Here is a 14,472-nt window from a genome sequence, read left to right as displayed (position 1 = left end):
GGTGAAAAATAAAAAAAATATCGCTAGTGATCTACAAGTCTTGAGCATCGTTGAACGTTAATGAACAGCTTCGAAGTAGAATAGCTCCCCCAACGTCTACTCTTGTGGCCACCTGTGAAAACAATAGTCTTTGTGGGTGCGTTTTAATTTTTCGGTTTTCAGACACTGATTACCCTTTTTTTGAACCATTTTTCGAGAGATCCTGGGACCAAGACAACTTCAATAATATACACGTAATTATCTTTCAGGTGTACTTGTTTACTAACAAGAAGTCATATACCGCTAAAAATGTTTCATGAGAGATCGGTGAGGCCGGAAGCATCGGATGTGTAGGAATAAAAGCATATATAAACTACTTGAACAATAGATCGCTACTGTGAAAACAATCAATAAAAATGCACGGAAAAGTAGATAGATCATAGTGCAAGATAAACGAGGGTCAGCTCTATTTTGGGGGATAAAATAAAATGAAGCGGAAGTTAGAAAAAGAAAAGTAGATCACCTGGTCTCCACAAATCATGATTTAGTTGTGAAATTCAGGCGGCTATGGACTGCGTATATATCATATTATATATATATATATATACATGTATATATAATATATGTGTGTAACCTAAGAGGGTCCGTTGTGAAGTTCAACTGATTCTGCGGGTAAAATCAAACACACCATAGGAGAGAGAAGTCAGAGATCCACCATAATTCTTAACTACATTCAAGTACGTGCTTGGCATGTGGCCTAGAAGCGGTAGCATGCTAGTCCACAAGGTGTGCATGCTTGATTACGAACATCGTTACTCTGTTAAAAAAGACTGACTGTAGCCATCAATCAACAAAATGACCTGAAAATCATAAAGACGAATTAGATCCAGTGAACACTTATTTGGGCAGGGGCTACAAACTCCCACAAAGGCCTTCAGGAATACCATTATTCTCGTACATCTATGATCGCCTACAATAATGGAGACGAGTATAATTAACCGTTTTAGGAACCCTGCTTTACAACTTAGTCAGCTTCAAAAGGGATGATTTCAAAAGTGTACTCGTGGTGCACTAATCTTAAAGATCCATCACAAGGTAATTCTTTGTTGAGGAGGAAATCGGTGGGCTAGGTTGTGCGGATGACCGTTTGTTTGCTGAGTTTGGAAATTCGGTTGCAAATAACTTGTAATATCTTAGGTGCGATGTGAAGCAGTGATGCGTCCGTATCTAGGGTCTAGGCAATTTCTCGCTTGTTTTGTTAGTCTGATATCATTGAGAAGTAACCGATTGGTCGTTTGGATGACCACTCAGATTGGCTGGTTTTTCGACCCGTGTTGCGGTTGGCTGACATTTAGATGAACTGTGAACTTGAGTGCTGCAAATGGTGTTAGACAGAAAGCGGATAGTCATCCGCATGGATAAACTGACGTGACATAGGTCTCAGAAGACAAGACCAACAATCCCTAGTTTCAAGGACCGAAGATGAGATGAAACACAATTTAGACTTCGAGTACGTAAAGAATTTACCTCTCGAGATATCTGGCAGATAGCAAGTGTCAGCTGGTGGAAAACTCAACCAAGCTAAGTTGGTCCAGCCTACCTTCGCTGCTAGCAAGATATTATTAAAGCAAAAGGAAAACTCAGGATGAGCCGGAAGTGGGAGAAAAATTTGTAACAAGGTCAGCCATGGGAATGACATGTATGGGCCAGTGTCAGCCTCGTCTAAACGTCAGCTAGTCGGAGAACGAACCAATGAAAGAAACAATCAGAGTGACATCGGGACAACGCGTCATAACCAATGGTCATTGTACCTCTATAGTAATACTGAGGATTTGTACTACACTAAAAGTAGACCTATCTCTGCTACGTCCTTAAAATATGAGATAGATGGATGAGGAGAGGTTTGTATCCAAATAACCCAGTACATCGGATAACAGTAGAGTTGTGTCAATGACACAGCTTACTACCTTCAGCTCGTCCACCAAACAGCACGCTCTGGCTTTTGTAATTTTGCGTCTAAGATGAGCAGTCAGTGGCACCAATCACTCCCATTTTCTGTCCAGTGGACGTTATTCACCAAGATTTTATGAACGTTCACTCTTAAACAATCGAGTTCTGTCTTTTCTTGATATATATCTCACTTGACGAGTTAGTTGGTCGTTGAGTTGGACTGTTCTGTCTACGTTTCAATTCTAAGAAAACAAAGTTATTTTTTCAGAACATTTCTGATGTTCTTCACAAGCTAGAGTGAAATTAGGCATTCCTTGACTCAATAGCGTACGGACATGATGTGCATCTGTATGAGCAAAACGTACACGTAAGAGTGAGGGTGATATTCTACCCGGAAGTCGTAATTGAGCCTTGATTAAAAGTCATAGCTTGACGGTTGCAGCAATACTCATTTTACTCATTTTACGGCTGAGTGACAAAACTTACTTTGTGAAATGAAAATCTATATGTGCCTGTATATCTAGAAAAAGGAGGTTGAACTTACTGACAAGCTACTGAGAACAGCCATGACAGCAGTACTAATGTTCGATATTGTGCTGCACACTGACCAAGAAATCTGGTGTCAATTCACAGATGATGGGCATGAATGCTGCATAATAATAAACTTCCACTTTCGGATGTTCCGTGGAATGCAATCTTATGTTAACTGGCACTAATAACAATGCATAGTCAGCCCAACCCTAGACCGGAACAATTCAACTGTAAATCTGTCACATATGGACTTCCTATTCGTCGGTTTATCGCGGTTACAACCCGAATTTCCATATGTTCGGTTGTCACAATTTTCCACATGTTTCTCAGTGCTCGAAAGAAACCAGATTCATATTTTTTAAACAATGGAAGGATAAACGTAATTCCTTTAAAATTGTAGAGTTTCGTTGCCATTGCAATATTTTTGCTGTTTGTACTTTTCAAGTGCAACATGTTTCAAAACGGTTGGCAGTAGATAAATTCCCACGAATGGGTAAAAATTATCCACAAGTAATTGTAGGTGAATCTTGAAGCTGTACGGCTCAATTTAACCAGCATTGTCTAATACAACGCATCTGGATTTAGTCTTGTTTCCGTAGCTTTAGTTCACAACACAATGCAACGTTGTAACGTCCAGAAATCGCACCCTTGTGTTTGACTTGCTAATGTTTCATTCCGTTTTTTGGTTTTATTGCAAAACTTTAGGGAAAATCAGAGATTCTCGGAGTCGTTTTTACTTGGAGGGCTCAAATTGATAAAGATAAAACTCATCGGCTGAGGGCGACCTATGAAGCTGTACAAAAATATTTCCTTAATGAAGGGTAATAGATACAACCGGTTTAAACAGCTACACCCGTTTGGCTATAAAAACACGAGCCCAAACACTTGTAGACAAGAGATGGATAGGATCGAGCAATTTAGCGTCGATTCCAATCTAAAATCTATTAGCCGGTTAAAAGAAGCATACCGTTTTTGATTAAGAATTTCTTTGTTATTCATGAATATTCTCTTATTCGTTGATTTGTACAGCCGCCTTCTCGTACTTAACTAATCCTGAGCTCCCAAAATAAGCAGCTAATTTTATGAGACAAAATCAACAGAAGAATATTGGTTTCAAAAGTAGTATCTCGCCGAGAAAACTCGATTGAATTTGTAAGGTAAAACATATCGTCTCTGTATGCTCTCCCTGTACTTTTTGAAAGTGCAGTTATACACACTGATCAAGGTAATCTTGTACTGAATGACTTGAGGGCGAATGAAATTGAGAGAAGCCATGCTGCTAACACCGGAGGGAAAAAGGAATTATTGTGACACCATAGAACCACACCATGACTTTCTTTAGCCAAGACGCTGCGAAGTCACTCAAAGTCCAGTCTACGGAATAAACCGAATACACTGCATTGAGCTTAGAAGTAAATTCTGGCATCAGACTGCACCTAACCACAGTTTTTTACCAAAAGGTTCCAACATTGCAAATTTAAAAGATAACATACCACATGTTGCTCCCTATTGAAAACGTGAAAATGGTTCAAAACTGATACTTCAGTGCAAAGCCATGGTGGCTGAAGCATATAGACAATTTGGGATATTTGTAAGAGCTTAAAACTCTACTTTGAGACAAGTAACTCATTGGAACAATGCTGCTAAGGTGTTCGATGGTGCAAGAGCCATGGAAGAGGCCGACTATATCATCGCATACATTTCGTCGCATAACGTAAGCAGGCAAAGCTGATAAACTGTACTTATTATGAACGGTGCGCCTGCGATATCATACGGGCCACTTTGGCGGGTAACACGGTCTACAAAACCTGACAATAACTGCACCGCTTCGACTTCCACAACCAGTGGTTGGTGGTAGGAGTTTGATGGAACTCTGAATGAAGCAGGATGATCAACATTTTTACTTGTCACGCGAAGAAGTTTGTAGTTTTGGACATATTTCCAACCCAGCCGCCGAGCATTGTGTACTGAGGCAGAGACTAGAAACACTGACTATTGGATCTCGATAGATGGATGTTCCCGGTTGAATTAATGTTACTGGCTCGGGTGGTACACCGTCACATAGACGTTACCACGGTTGAATTGCTGCCACAGCGTGCCAACACAATCCACTCTTGTCCATTTGTCAGATTCGAAAGGTTTTGGTTTCCTACTTGGCTACCATGTACGCACTTGAAATGCCGTTCCTACATCTCTGATCAGTAAATGGTCAAATGTAGTCCAAGTTGCGCAGTCGTTCGCCCTGGAGCATTGTCATGTCATCACTTCGACCAGAGCACTGTAGCGACGTGTAGATTAAAAAAGGCTACTTGGATTGACTGACGGGTTTCCGAAACAAGGACGGTAGTAGCCATATGGTGCGACCGCCGACGCGGACGAAGATAAGCCATGTTTCATTGATTTTGTATACAACATCAATTCGTATGTACCTGGGTTGGTTTGCAACCCAGAATTGAATTGTGACACGAATGCTTAAGCAAACAAATACGCAGACTTTCTGTACAGCTGCTGCCAGACTTTCCAGAACATATGGGTTGTTGCATACTACCTAGTGAGCACTTTCGAACAAAATTGGGAAAGCCTTTAGAGGCCTTTTTCTCGAGAAAAGTTGGTCGGTTTCGAACTGTAAAACAAGAATTTAAATATGCATTTTTCTAGGATGCAAAATGCCAGAAGAATTGATTTTTCTGTCCAAGTGTGAAAAAGTGCTGATTTTAGGAGTGTGCACATAACAGTATCGATTTGCTTCTGATTTATTGTGACGTACTTATAACCGGATATTAGAAAATGCTCACATGCAACGGGCGTCTCTCTAGCTTCCATTCATGTATGCTCCAAAAATTGTCGATATTTAAGTCTGGAATCTAACACGAGTTTTTGGAAACGTTTTTAATAACTCTTTCACTTTATAATCGTGGTTCCTGTGAGATTATATAAACTAACATTGCCTAACTTTTGCATACCCATAAAGTATGATCTACAGCCGCGTAAATAAATCACGGTGCTGTGATAAGTTAACAGATCTTAGGGAAGTAATCATGTTTGTACCAATTATGCAATAATAATTCGGAGAAAAATCTTATGGAATGCACTACTGATATTAGAAATTGCGACATTTAACCTTGAAAGAATAACTGGTTAGCTACCAGGAACAATAGATTTTTCGCGTCTAGCTAGGAATATAGAATTTTACTGTGAATTTGCAGTAACTAAGGGTCAGTGCACAGTCTGGGATATCTAAGCTTCATATAGAAACATCTTCACATCCCGCTTGAGGCATCGTTCCCTGACTTCAGGCAAGTACATGCACTTTTGAGACAAGGCTATTCTTCGTCTGAGCCGCAATAATACACAGAAGCTGGTAATTGATCAGGTGGCTGTTGATCTGTTCGCTGAGCTTGGCAATTGATTTGCAAACGTTTCGTCACCATTCGAGGAGACATCTTCAGTGCGCTGTTGGTTGGGTAGTTCCTCTCTTCGTGCCTGCGTTTATATGGTCTACAAATAGCAGCCTTTGCGCTGTAACCTGAATTCCGATTGGCCCGTTCTCGATCTGTACAATACAGATCAATTACCAACCAATACACCCGAGCTACCAATATTCCAACACATTACCAACAATACACAGAAACGTTTAACAAAGTGGTGAGACAACGTTCACACCAAATTTGCAATCTCTAGCTTTATACGTTGTGCATAAAAATGTATGTGATGTTTTACGTTCAAATACATTACGGATTTGACCTTAAATGAATGTTAAAAAGATCACACGGTTAAAGAAAGCTAAGAAAACCTTCAAGGATATATGTTTTTCTGGCCAGAAGAATCCTAGGACTACACTGAGACTACAATCTACAGTGATGTTTAAAGATTAGGGCCTTTCCATGAAGAAAAACCCATTTGAATATACTAGTGTTGACCTGATTCCCCAAGAAGGGTTGAGAGCAGTTCGGTTTGTTCAATTCCACAGCTAATTAGGCAAAGTTTATCAGAGCTCATTTCACACTGAAAAGTTTGCTGTACACCGTATTGGTCTGCTACTGTGCTACGCCACGATCATACACAAAGAGGCAATTTTATTTTGCAAACTTAGGTAAGAATGAAAGATGGAATCCTATGAAGGCTAGGATTTGGTATATACCAAGGATGATAATTTGACGGTACTCGTTGTATGAAGTGATGATCTCAGCGGAATTTAAGTAAACAGCGTGAAGGTATATATTGGCTCAAACTTCCGTTTAATCCTGTAACACACACAGTCGAGTGCTAATTTGCAACTATTATTGCTGTTGACTCAACTCATATCTGAAGCCAAAGACAATCCAATTACTTGCAGCAGTGGATTCCAACATCGATAGTGGTGTGAGGAGATGTGGGAATTTTCAGCCGAGATTTCATCACATAAGTGAAGCCAATGCATGCTGGAAAGCCAAGAAGGACTGTACAGAATTATTTCACTGTTTTATCCTTATTGGGACTCATCAGTAGCGCAGATATCACCAAACTCAATGGCATTCTCGAAGCTTAATAGATTCTGTCTAGGTACGAGTTCAAACTACTAGCCTAAGGGTCATGGGTTTGAGACTCTGTGTAGTTTCATGAGATGGGCACTACTGATGATTCTCAATAAGTGTGAAAGCTATACAGTATTTTGTGGCTTTTCAACAGATATTGGCTTCAGTTACAGAACAAAATCTCAGTTTAAAATGCTGACATGGTTAGTTGGTACTGGTAACACCAGTGTCGTGCATCCAGAAGTCAGTTACTACAACTCGGCTTTTCTTCAAAACCAAATGCGCCTCACCAACATTCTACGTTGGCAAAGTTCGTGAGTAAAAAGTATCCATCATACTTCATTCACTATCAGTGTACAGAAATTTCCAGGAAAAGGACTTATCGGACTGCCGCTTTCACAGATCTAATTTAAGGGGTATACTTTACAACCCTTTTATTGTGCATAGACAGTTATTAAGTATTCAATTTATAGTTATTTATCATATGAGGAGGTCGAATGTTGCTCGATAACCTGCACTAGATGCATTGACTTTTCTAAGATTATGGTATCATATCGCTTCCACATCCACATATATGTTGGACATCTAAGTGGTCGACACAGAATCACTTACCTTGAGCACCGGTCATGAGGCACTTCAACCCAGTGACCCAAATATTTGCCTCTTCTGGGCTATTGGCTAGCAACTCAAGTGTCTCAAAGTCTGGCCCATAAGTGATGGTGAAAGCACATGAGGCTAGGGTTAGTCGAACTGCACTACTAGGCGGGGGTAACGTGTTGGTCCATGATTGAGAACCAGAAATAGTCCGAGACGATCCAGCATTGTTTGCAAATTGCATACTGCTTGTGCTGTTGGAAGACGGGGATTGGTTTGATCCAGGTGCCAGGCTAGAATGACGCCGGCGATTCAACGAATGGGTGGATTTTGTGGAGCAACCAAGCTGTACATCATGAAGCTCAGTAAGGTGAACTGTAGGAAAAGAGAACTGTAAGAGTTAACGCCTTGCTGAATATGAGCAAGCACATCATATTCAAGGCCGCTTCCACAAAAGTAGTCAGCCCCAGGTTTAAATACCATATGGACTAGGCTTCCTGATTGGAATATTTTTGCTCAAGAAGGGTCAAATAAATCCTAGAAAAATTTCCTGAACGACACTACTTATCTAATGTTAGCGGAAGCTGGAACTAACAAAAGAAGTGAACTTGATCCTTATCTTTCCAAAACCAGTGTGCTTCATACAATAAGTATAAACCTTTCCACGGTTTGGTAGTGAATTCGGGGCAAGCGTCGGAATATTACTAAGAACTATTTATTTTCGAAATTTTCTGAATAAGAGTTGCTTATCCAAGGTAGGTGGATATTTACAGGCGTAATAATTCGGAACACCTTGTATTTCTTATTCATCCTATCGGGAGTTTTCCCGTATTCTCACATGTTACCTTTAATTGACAGTGCCTACTATACTGGTTGGATCCGCTATACTGAATTCCTGGGTGGGCTAAGTAGTGTTCTTGAACCCTCTCAGTAGTTTTTAGGTAATCGGCTCAGAAATTAATCACCCGCATTTAAGCATTCACAGAATTACGTTCACGATAGATGGGTGATCCAGAGCAACCGACCGATAGTAAGTGACAGACACTTGGTGAAGATGACAGTCGGTTTTTATTTTCCCTACTTGAAAATTTGCATTTGCAAATTCACTCTAGTCCAAACTTCTACGTGAGACTGTTTGTGTCTAGTAATAAGTTGATTAAGCAATGCAAACAGAGATGGGTCTTAATATGTTTACATTTAAAGTTTTACCACTGGCAATAGGTAAAATCAGCGTGATAATTCTATCACAAATCCAGGAACAGGGCGCTCATCAACTCTCCCAGACAAAGCTCTCTCACTTTACGCAGTCGGTTGCGGTCGCCATAGAGTCATACAGCGCACATATCTTGATTATGTGGACAAAAATGTAGAAACGATATGGATGTTTACATAATAACAGAACTTTAACAAAAATGAGTCGCTTGATATCAGCAAAATGAACACACTATAGTGTGGAGTGAAAATGCGATTATGATCACAAAATCGGACATTTAACAGACAACTTTATGGAAGCTAAGAAATTCTGTCCCGTATCTTTTAAAGATAATTTTCGATCCACCAGTTCTACTGAGCATTCCGTACAACACAAACTCGCAAATCTCAGTTAGAGGCCACGTGAATAGCTAAACCTCAGTAAAACCACAAAGGGATCTGCTACCAAGGGATTAGCTAACAAAATAGGCACCCATGCAGTACTGCGCCGCTGTAAATTGTGCAGTGACAGCGAGTGTATTCAATTCAGCCGGGAAATTTGTCCATTCCTGTTATACCATTTCCCACAGCTTTGTTCGGACGCTGGCACGGAAGCTAATTGAAGGCAGTGGTATATTAAGCCTTGCGAGTCCCATTCGGTGTGAAATTTTTGTTCAGCTTTCACTGAGAAACGTAATTTGGTGCGTAAATCTGGCTTAACATCTCAACGTGGAAATTAGGGGGTAAAACTGATGAGTTTCTACACACCAAGCCAAGTTACACACTTTGGTCAAGAGTTTCAAGAAATAGGGACAAATATCGCAACAATATCCGCATCTCTCTTGGGGCAGTACCCATAGAAGTAAAAGAATGCAGTTGAAAGTGCCGTGATGGCTGAAGATAGATGAAGAGCTGGAACCCCACAACGCAAACTATTGAAGCAAATATTCGATATTTAAGACTGATTCCCGGGAGATTCGCGCTGCGCACATCCGCGAATAACATAAAGCGAATACAGGAACGTGCATTGTGATCAGTCAAGAATAAATGATGCACACATAGTGGATAAAAAATGTGCCGAAATGTCGTTTTGAATCCATTACTGTAGATATGATAATTTTACTCTGCTCTGATGAGGACCGGTAATGGTTACTCATTATCAATCAAACTAGCCGGTATTTAATAACAGCAGGCGCGAAGATCGAGGATCAACTATATTGAGCTCTGTGAAGGATACTACCAATTATACAATCCAGCCCGACAGGAGTGTTAAAGGTATGTACGTCACTGATGGTTAACCTCCTAAGGAAAATCAACGAATGATTACCTAGCCATAAACATATTACCATTACCAGCAAGAATCCTTTTCAAAACATTCAATCCTTTACGGATTTCAGCCCAGAAGAGATCAGCTACGAGAATAAACAGCATGTGCTCGATTTGCGTCTCGAAATGATGTATCGATATCCACGATTAAAAAACTGACAGATAAGTTTTCAACTTGAGGTCGGGTGTGCTGGCAAGCAAGACAGATTGCTAGGCATCAATTGAACAGGTAACTTCACCACCTTTTATAGCGAATCATTTTGTGGATCTAATTTTCGTAGTACGAATATGCACCAACGATAAACGGCAGCTTAGTTTCAATCTTTAATCACGAACAAACTACGGTCTGTTACGGGGATAGAAAACTTTTTCCAATATGATTGGTCCTTCTTTAACCAAGAATCTTACGTGAGCGTAATGGTGGACAGTACATGCAATTAAAAATCCAGTCGCCCGACAAAATATTTCATTGAAAGGCATTGGTATTCGACTGTAAAGTGGCCTTAATCGAATTCCCATAAACGGACAATTTAGACACACTATGGGAATTGGCGAAGCTAAAACTCTGGTAAAGTATAGAGTAGACATTTATCGCTCATATCTAGGAATCACTTCACAATAAAAGATACCAGCGGGCGGTTTCAAGCAAAGGTTTTCCGGACTGCGTTTGACGCGTCCAAGGTCTGAAACCTCCGAAAATGAAATATATTTCGCTAACAGAAGACACTTACTCTGTGCCCTTGCGTGTCTTTTGCTACTGGAAATCCATCGTATGCAACGCATCTGGTCATCCAAGTAGAAGGTTCTACACTACTTTACAATAAAAGATACCAGCGGGCGGTTTCAAGCAAAGGTTTTCCGGACTGCGTTTGACGCGTCCAAGGTCTGAAACCTCCGAAAATGAAATATATTTCGCTAACAGAAGACACTTACTCTGTGCCCTTGCGTGTCTTTTGCTACTGGAAATCCATCGTATGCAACGCATCTGGTCATCCAAGTAGAAGGTTCTACACTGTTTTCTTCCTGTGTGCATCTTAATCAATGCACTGCCTTTGCGCATGTATTGCAGACAGTCAGCAGCTGAAAAGATAAAATTCAGGTATTAAAGACTTGGCACAACTAACCGCAGTATGAGCGGTTTAAAACGTACTACATTTTCCTGCTCATCAACCAAGCAAAAAATATTAAAGACTGATAATCAAACAATCGGCCAATTCAGATGCAGATGACGGCGGCTCATTCAGACGATAATGGATATAAATGCTCTAGTTGACTCACCGTAAAGAAGAGCACAGCCGGATGATACTAATAGAAAATGTTTACTACACTGTACGTGGTTATTTTAATCACATGGGACACGGTCCAATCACCTTCTTTGAAACGGATATAGATACCTCCCAAGACGACCGTTTTTCATTGAATACAGACATTATTCATTCAACTAACCACGGTACTAGATAATGTGGAATCATTTTCAAATGGGCTTTATTAATAGAATTACACAGATCATGTCAACGACTGTCGGATATTAGGAGCAGCTTCAGTGTTGATCACCAAGGTTCCCTAACGTAGTGTCCAGCCACAAAATAACTGGATATCTTTAAACCAAATAACCCAGTGGCGCTCGATTCCTTAATGCCAAAAGAAAGCGCTGAAAACAAGGTTATTGTAATCGCAAAATAGCCTCAGTGTTTGCAAGGCCTTCCAGACTGACGGTGTATGGAGTGAAGCGCAACTGCCCTCCTTGTCACAGTGATGTTAGCATACAGTCAAGCGAAAAGTTTACCATCCTTCACACTGCATCTCAGACGTAAATCCGCCGCTCTCCATACTACTTACAAGTAGGCAGAATTCCGCTCCCAGCGTTATGGTCCACCATCTTGTTTATCGATGATCAAGCCTGAGATTCAGTCCTAATACATACGGTAACAAAAATGCACTGGTCTCATTCTCTCCCTTCGGTACACTTATTTCGCGCGGATGAAAAGGAACATGGATAGCTCAGAAATCATCCGCAGGCGAACTGGTTGCCCAACTCGATCACACAAGATGCATGTAATTAACTATCTTTCCTCGGCACCTAATACGCAGTCCAATAGAATAAACGCAGAGAAAATGGATGAGAAGGAGTCAGGCGGTGCAGAACTGGGATTATAAAGCTCTCGTGTTTGAGTCAATTACTAATGGCTATTGAAGATGATTTTTACACATCATACGAACTTAAGAACCGTCTGCCACTTTGAGAAACAACTGATCTGCATACATACTTTTCCTATCTCTAATAATACACAAAAAGAGATAAGCTTTCGTGGAAATATATCCATTTCTTGTGTGTAGTAAGAAATACCCAAACTATAACTTTAAATTGAAAACACCTGGAGAATTTGTTTCTGTTTATTAGGATTCCTGGTGACAGTCACTTCTCTCAGTCAATGTTCAACACAAAATCTACTAACGTAGAGTACGTCGGGCAATCCGTATACCTCAAGTAAGTGATTCAAATCTGAAATAAAATGATGAATATCTTCAAAGGAATTGTGCAGACCATATTCAACCGACTGCCACATGGATAAAAGTCTCGAAAGTTACAAGCTTTTGACGGTTCCGATTTTAACAATTTCCAGTAGAACTTCACAAACACGTTTGGCCCCTATTTCCACGAGACCAGACCACTCCATAATGAAGAATCAGTAGGTAAAATAAAATGTAGTAAAGCGCGTGGATGTGGAAAAAACCGTATGTTTGTAAACTTGAAAATCCCGTGCGAAGTGAGCGGTTTAGTCTTTGAATAGGCACATATGTTCAACAATCTGGGCAAACTAGACAGAATTAAAAGCCACAAATCACTCAAAACTTTTATATTACTGGGGTGAGTTTTTGGACAACTAGATTTAAGCCTGTTGGAATAAACAGCTGTTTTACGTTTTTCACTTGCTATTCTAACTACTGACGCAAGTTTTTACGTGAGTCTCTTCTGAGGATGAATGTTAACTACTGAGCCAAACTTCACGACTCCGCATGCCACTGAGAACCACATACGAATTGGCTTTCTTGACCAACTTAGAGAAACAAAGCGACTTTAGATACATTGCTTACAGGAAACCGCTGATCACTTGCACTTTGAACTGAATTAGAAATCACAACATTGTAACGTAAATTGCTTTGTGTATAAAAACAGACTGTCAGACAAGTTAGATGAAAAGCTACCTAAACAACATTGAAATTCAGCGAGCAAAAAATTTAATTGCATGGGATCTAGCTGTATCCTTGGTAATTTCTAATCATTTTTTGACCGTTTCATGATGTAGAACATGAATTGGTTAAGAACAAGCGAATTAGTGCATGGAAGATCTATTTATTTCATGAGGTTGCCGGCGAGGCAAGTCCGCAACGCACGTGATCCTTGACCATTTGGTCAAGTCGATATCGGGACTTTATCCAACAATTTTGGTAAATTCACGGTCTAGTTGAAACAAGAAAGTTTATAACTTTCCACAAATGATGCTGATTCTGAACTCTCCTTGGATCCTTCGGTTATTCAGAGGGACATGCGCATAGGTCCGTTTTGTAAACCTGGCGATCAGCTGACTTACAATCATGATTTTGCCAAAATTTGTGAATCGAGCAGTTAAAAAGAAGTTCAATTCAGCACCAACGTTACTTCGGAACAAAAGAGGTGTAAATTCAAGCGTCCCAGTATTGTCTAGCCAGGTCCGACAGAAACTGTCAAATTTTCATCATGCACTGGCAAGCGCAGTCAGCGTTCTGGTGAGCGTTGCAATCTGTCGAACATTAGGTCACTTAAATTGAAGGTTTCTAATTGACGTAAACTTCCCACACCAATGGGTTCTCGGTGCATGACCGTAAAGTTTTACCAATAATCAGAGGATTGATTTGGACCAATAGTTGATGAGCTATACCATATCCTTTGGGGTTGGACGAGCATCCCCTCTAACAGCACCCAAAAAACTGTTCAGCGAACATGTACACCGAAAATTTTATGAACAAATGGAAGGGTGAATTTGGCTGAATTCACAAACATCTGCTCTGTTTCAAACGTCATGCCGAATAGAAAAAAAATGCTGAATGAATGAAAGCACAATGTATTTTCCAGACAATCAGTCAATAGCAAGATGCAAATGAGAAATTCATTTAACTAAATTGTGGAAGACAACTTCAGGTCTATGCTTTCCATTGGTCATATGTTTCCCCTCGAACCTAAATAAACAACAGTTAACTACACTGATTCCAGAAACTGGTCGCGCGGATTTTGTGATTTAAGGAATTCGGTTTCCGAATCTGTAAAGTCGATCTACTTTATTCGTTTTAACGCCAGGACCTAATTCTCTTGTGCATCAGGGTTCTGTGCATCTCGTTGGATACGTGT

General features: G+C 40.3%; 2 protein-coding genes across 2 annotated transcripts in view; one reads left to right on the top strand and one right to left on the bottom strand.

Moving 5' to 3' along the window:
- T265_04192 (hypothetical protein) overlaps positions 1–14,472 on the top strand; it is a gene marked incomplete at both ends in the record, with an annotated part of 126,651 nt that overhangs the window by 47,381 nt on the left and 64,798 nt on the right. The gene's annotated exons all lie outside the window — the stretch shown is intronic.
- Positions 7,587–11,165, bottom strand: T265_13444 (hypothetical protein; the record flags this gene model as incomplete). The annotated part of the gene is made up of 2 exons (XM_009168899.1): positions 7,587–7,943; positions 11,019–11,165. Coding segments are annotated over 2 exons (483 nt in total), but the record flags the coding sequence as incomplete, so codon positions are not given.

The sequence above is a fragment of the Opisthorchis viverrini genome (assembly GCF_000715545.1).
Source record: "Opisthorchis viverrini unplaced genomic scaffold opera_v5_66, whole genome shotgun sequence".
NCBI classification, from domain to species: Eukaryota; Metazoa; Platyhelminthes; class Trematoda; order Opisthorchiida; family Opisthorchiidae; genus Opisthorchis; species Opisthorchis viverrini.
This window is presented reverse-complemented; position numbering and strand designations above follow the sequence as displayed.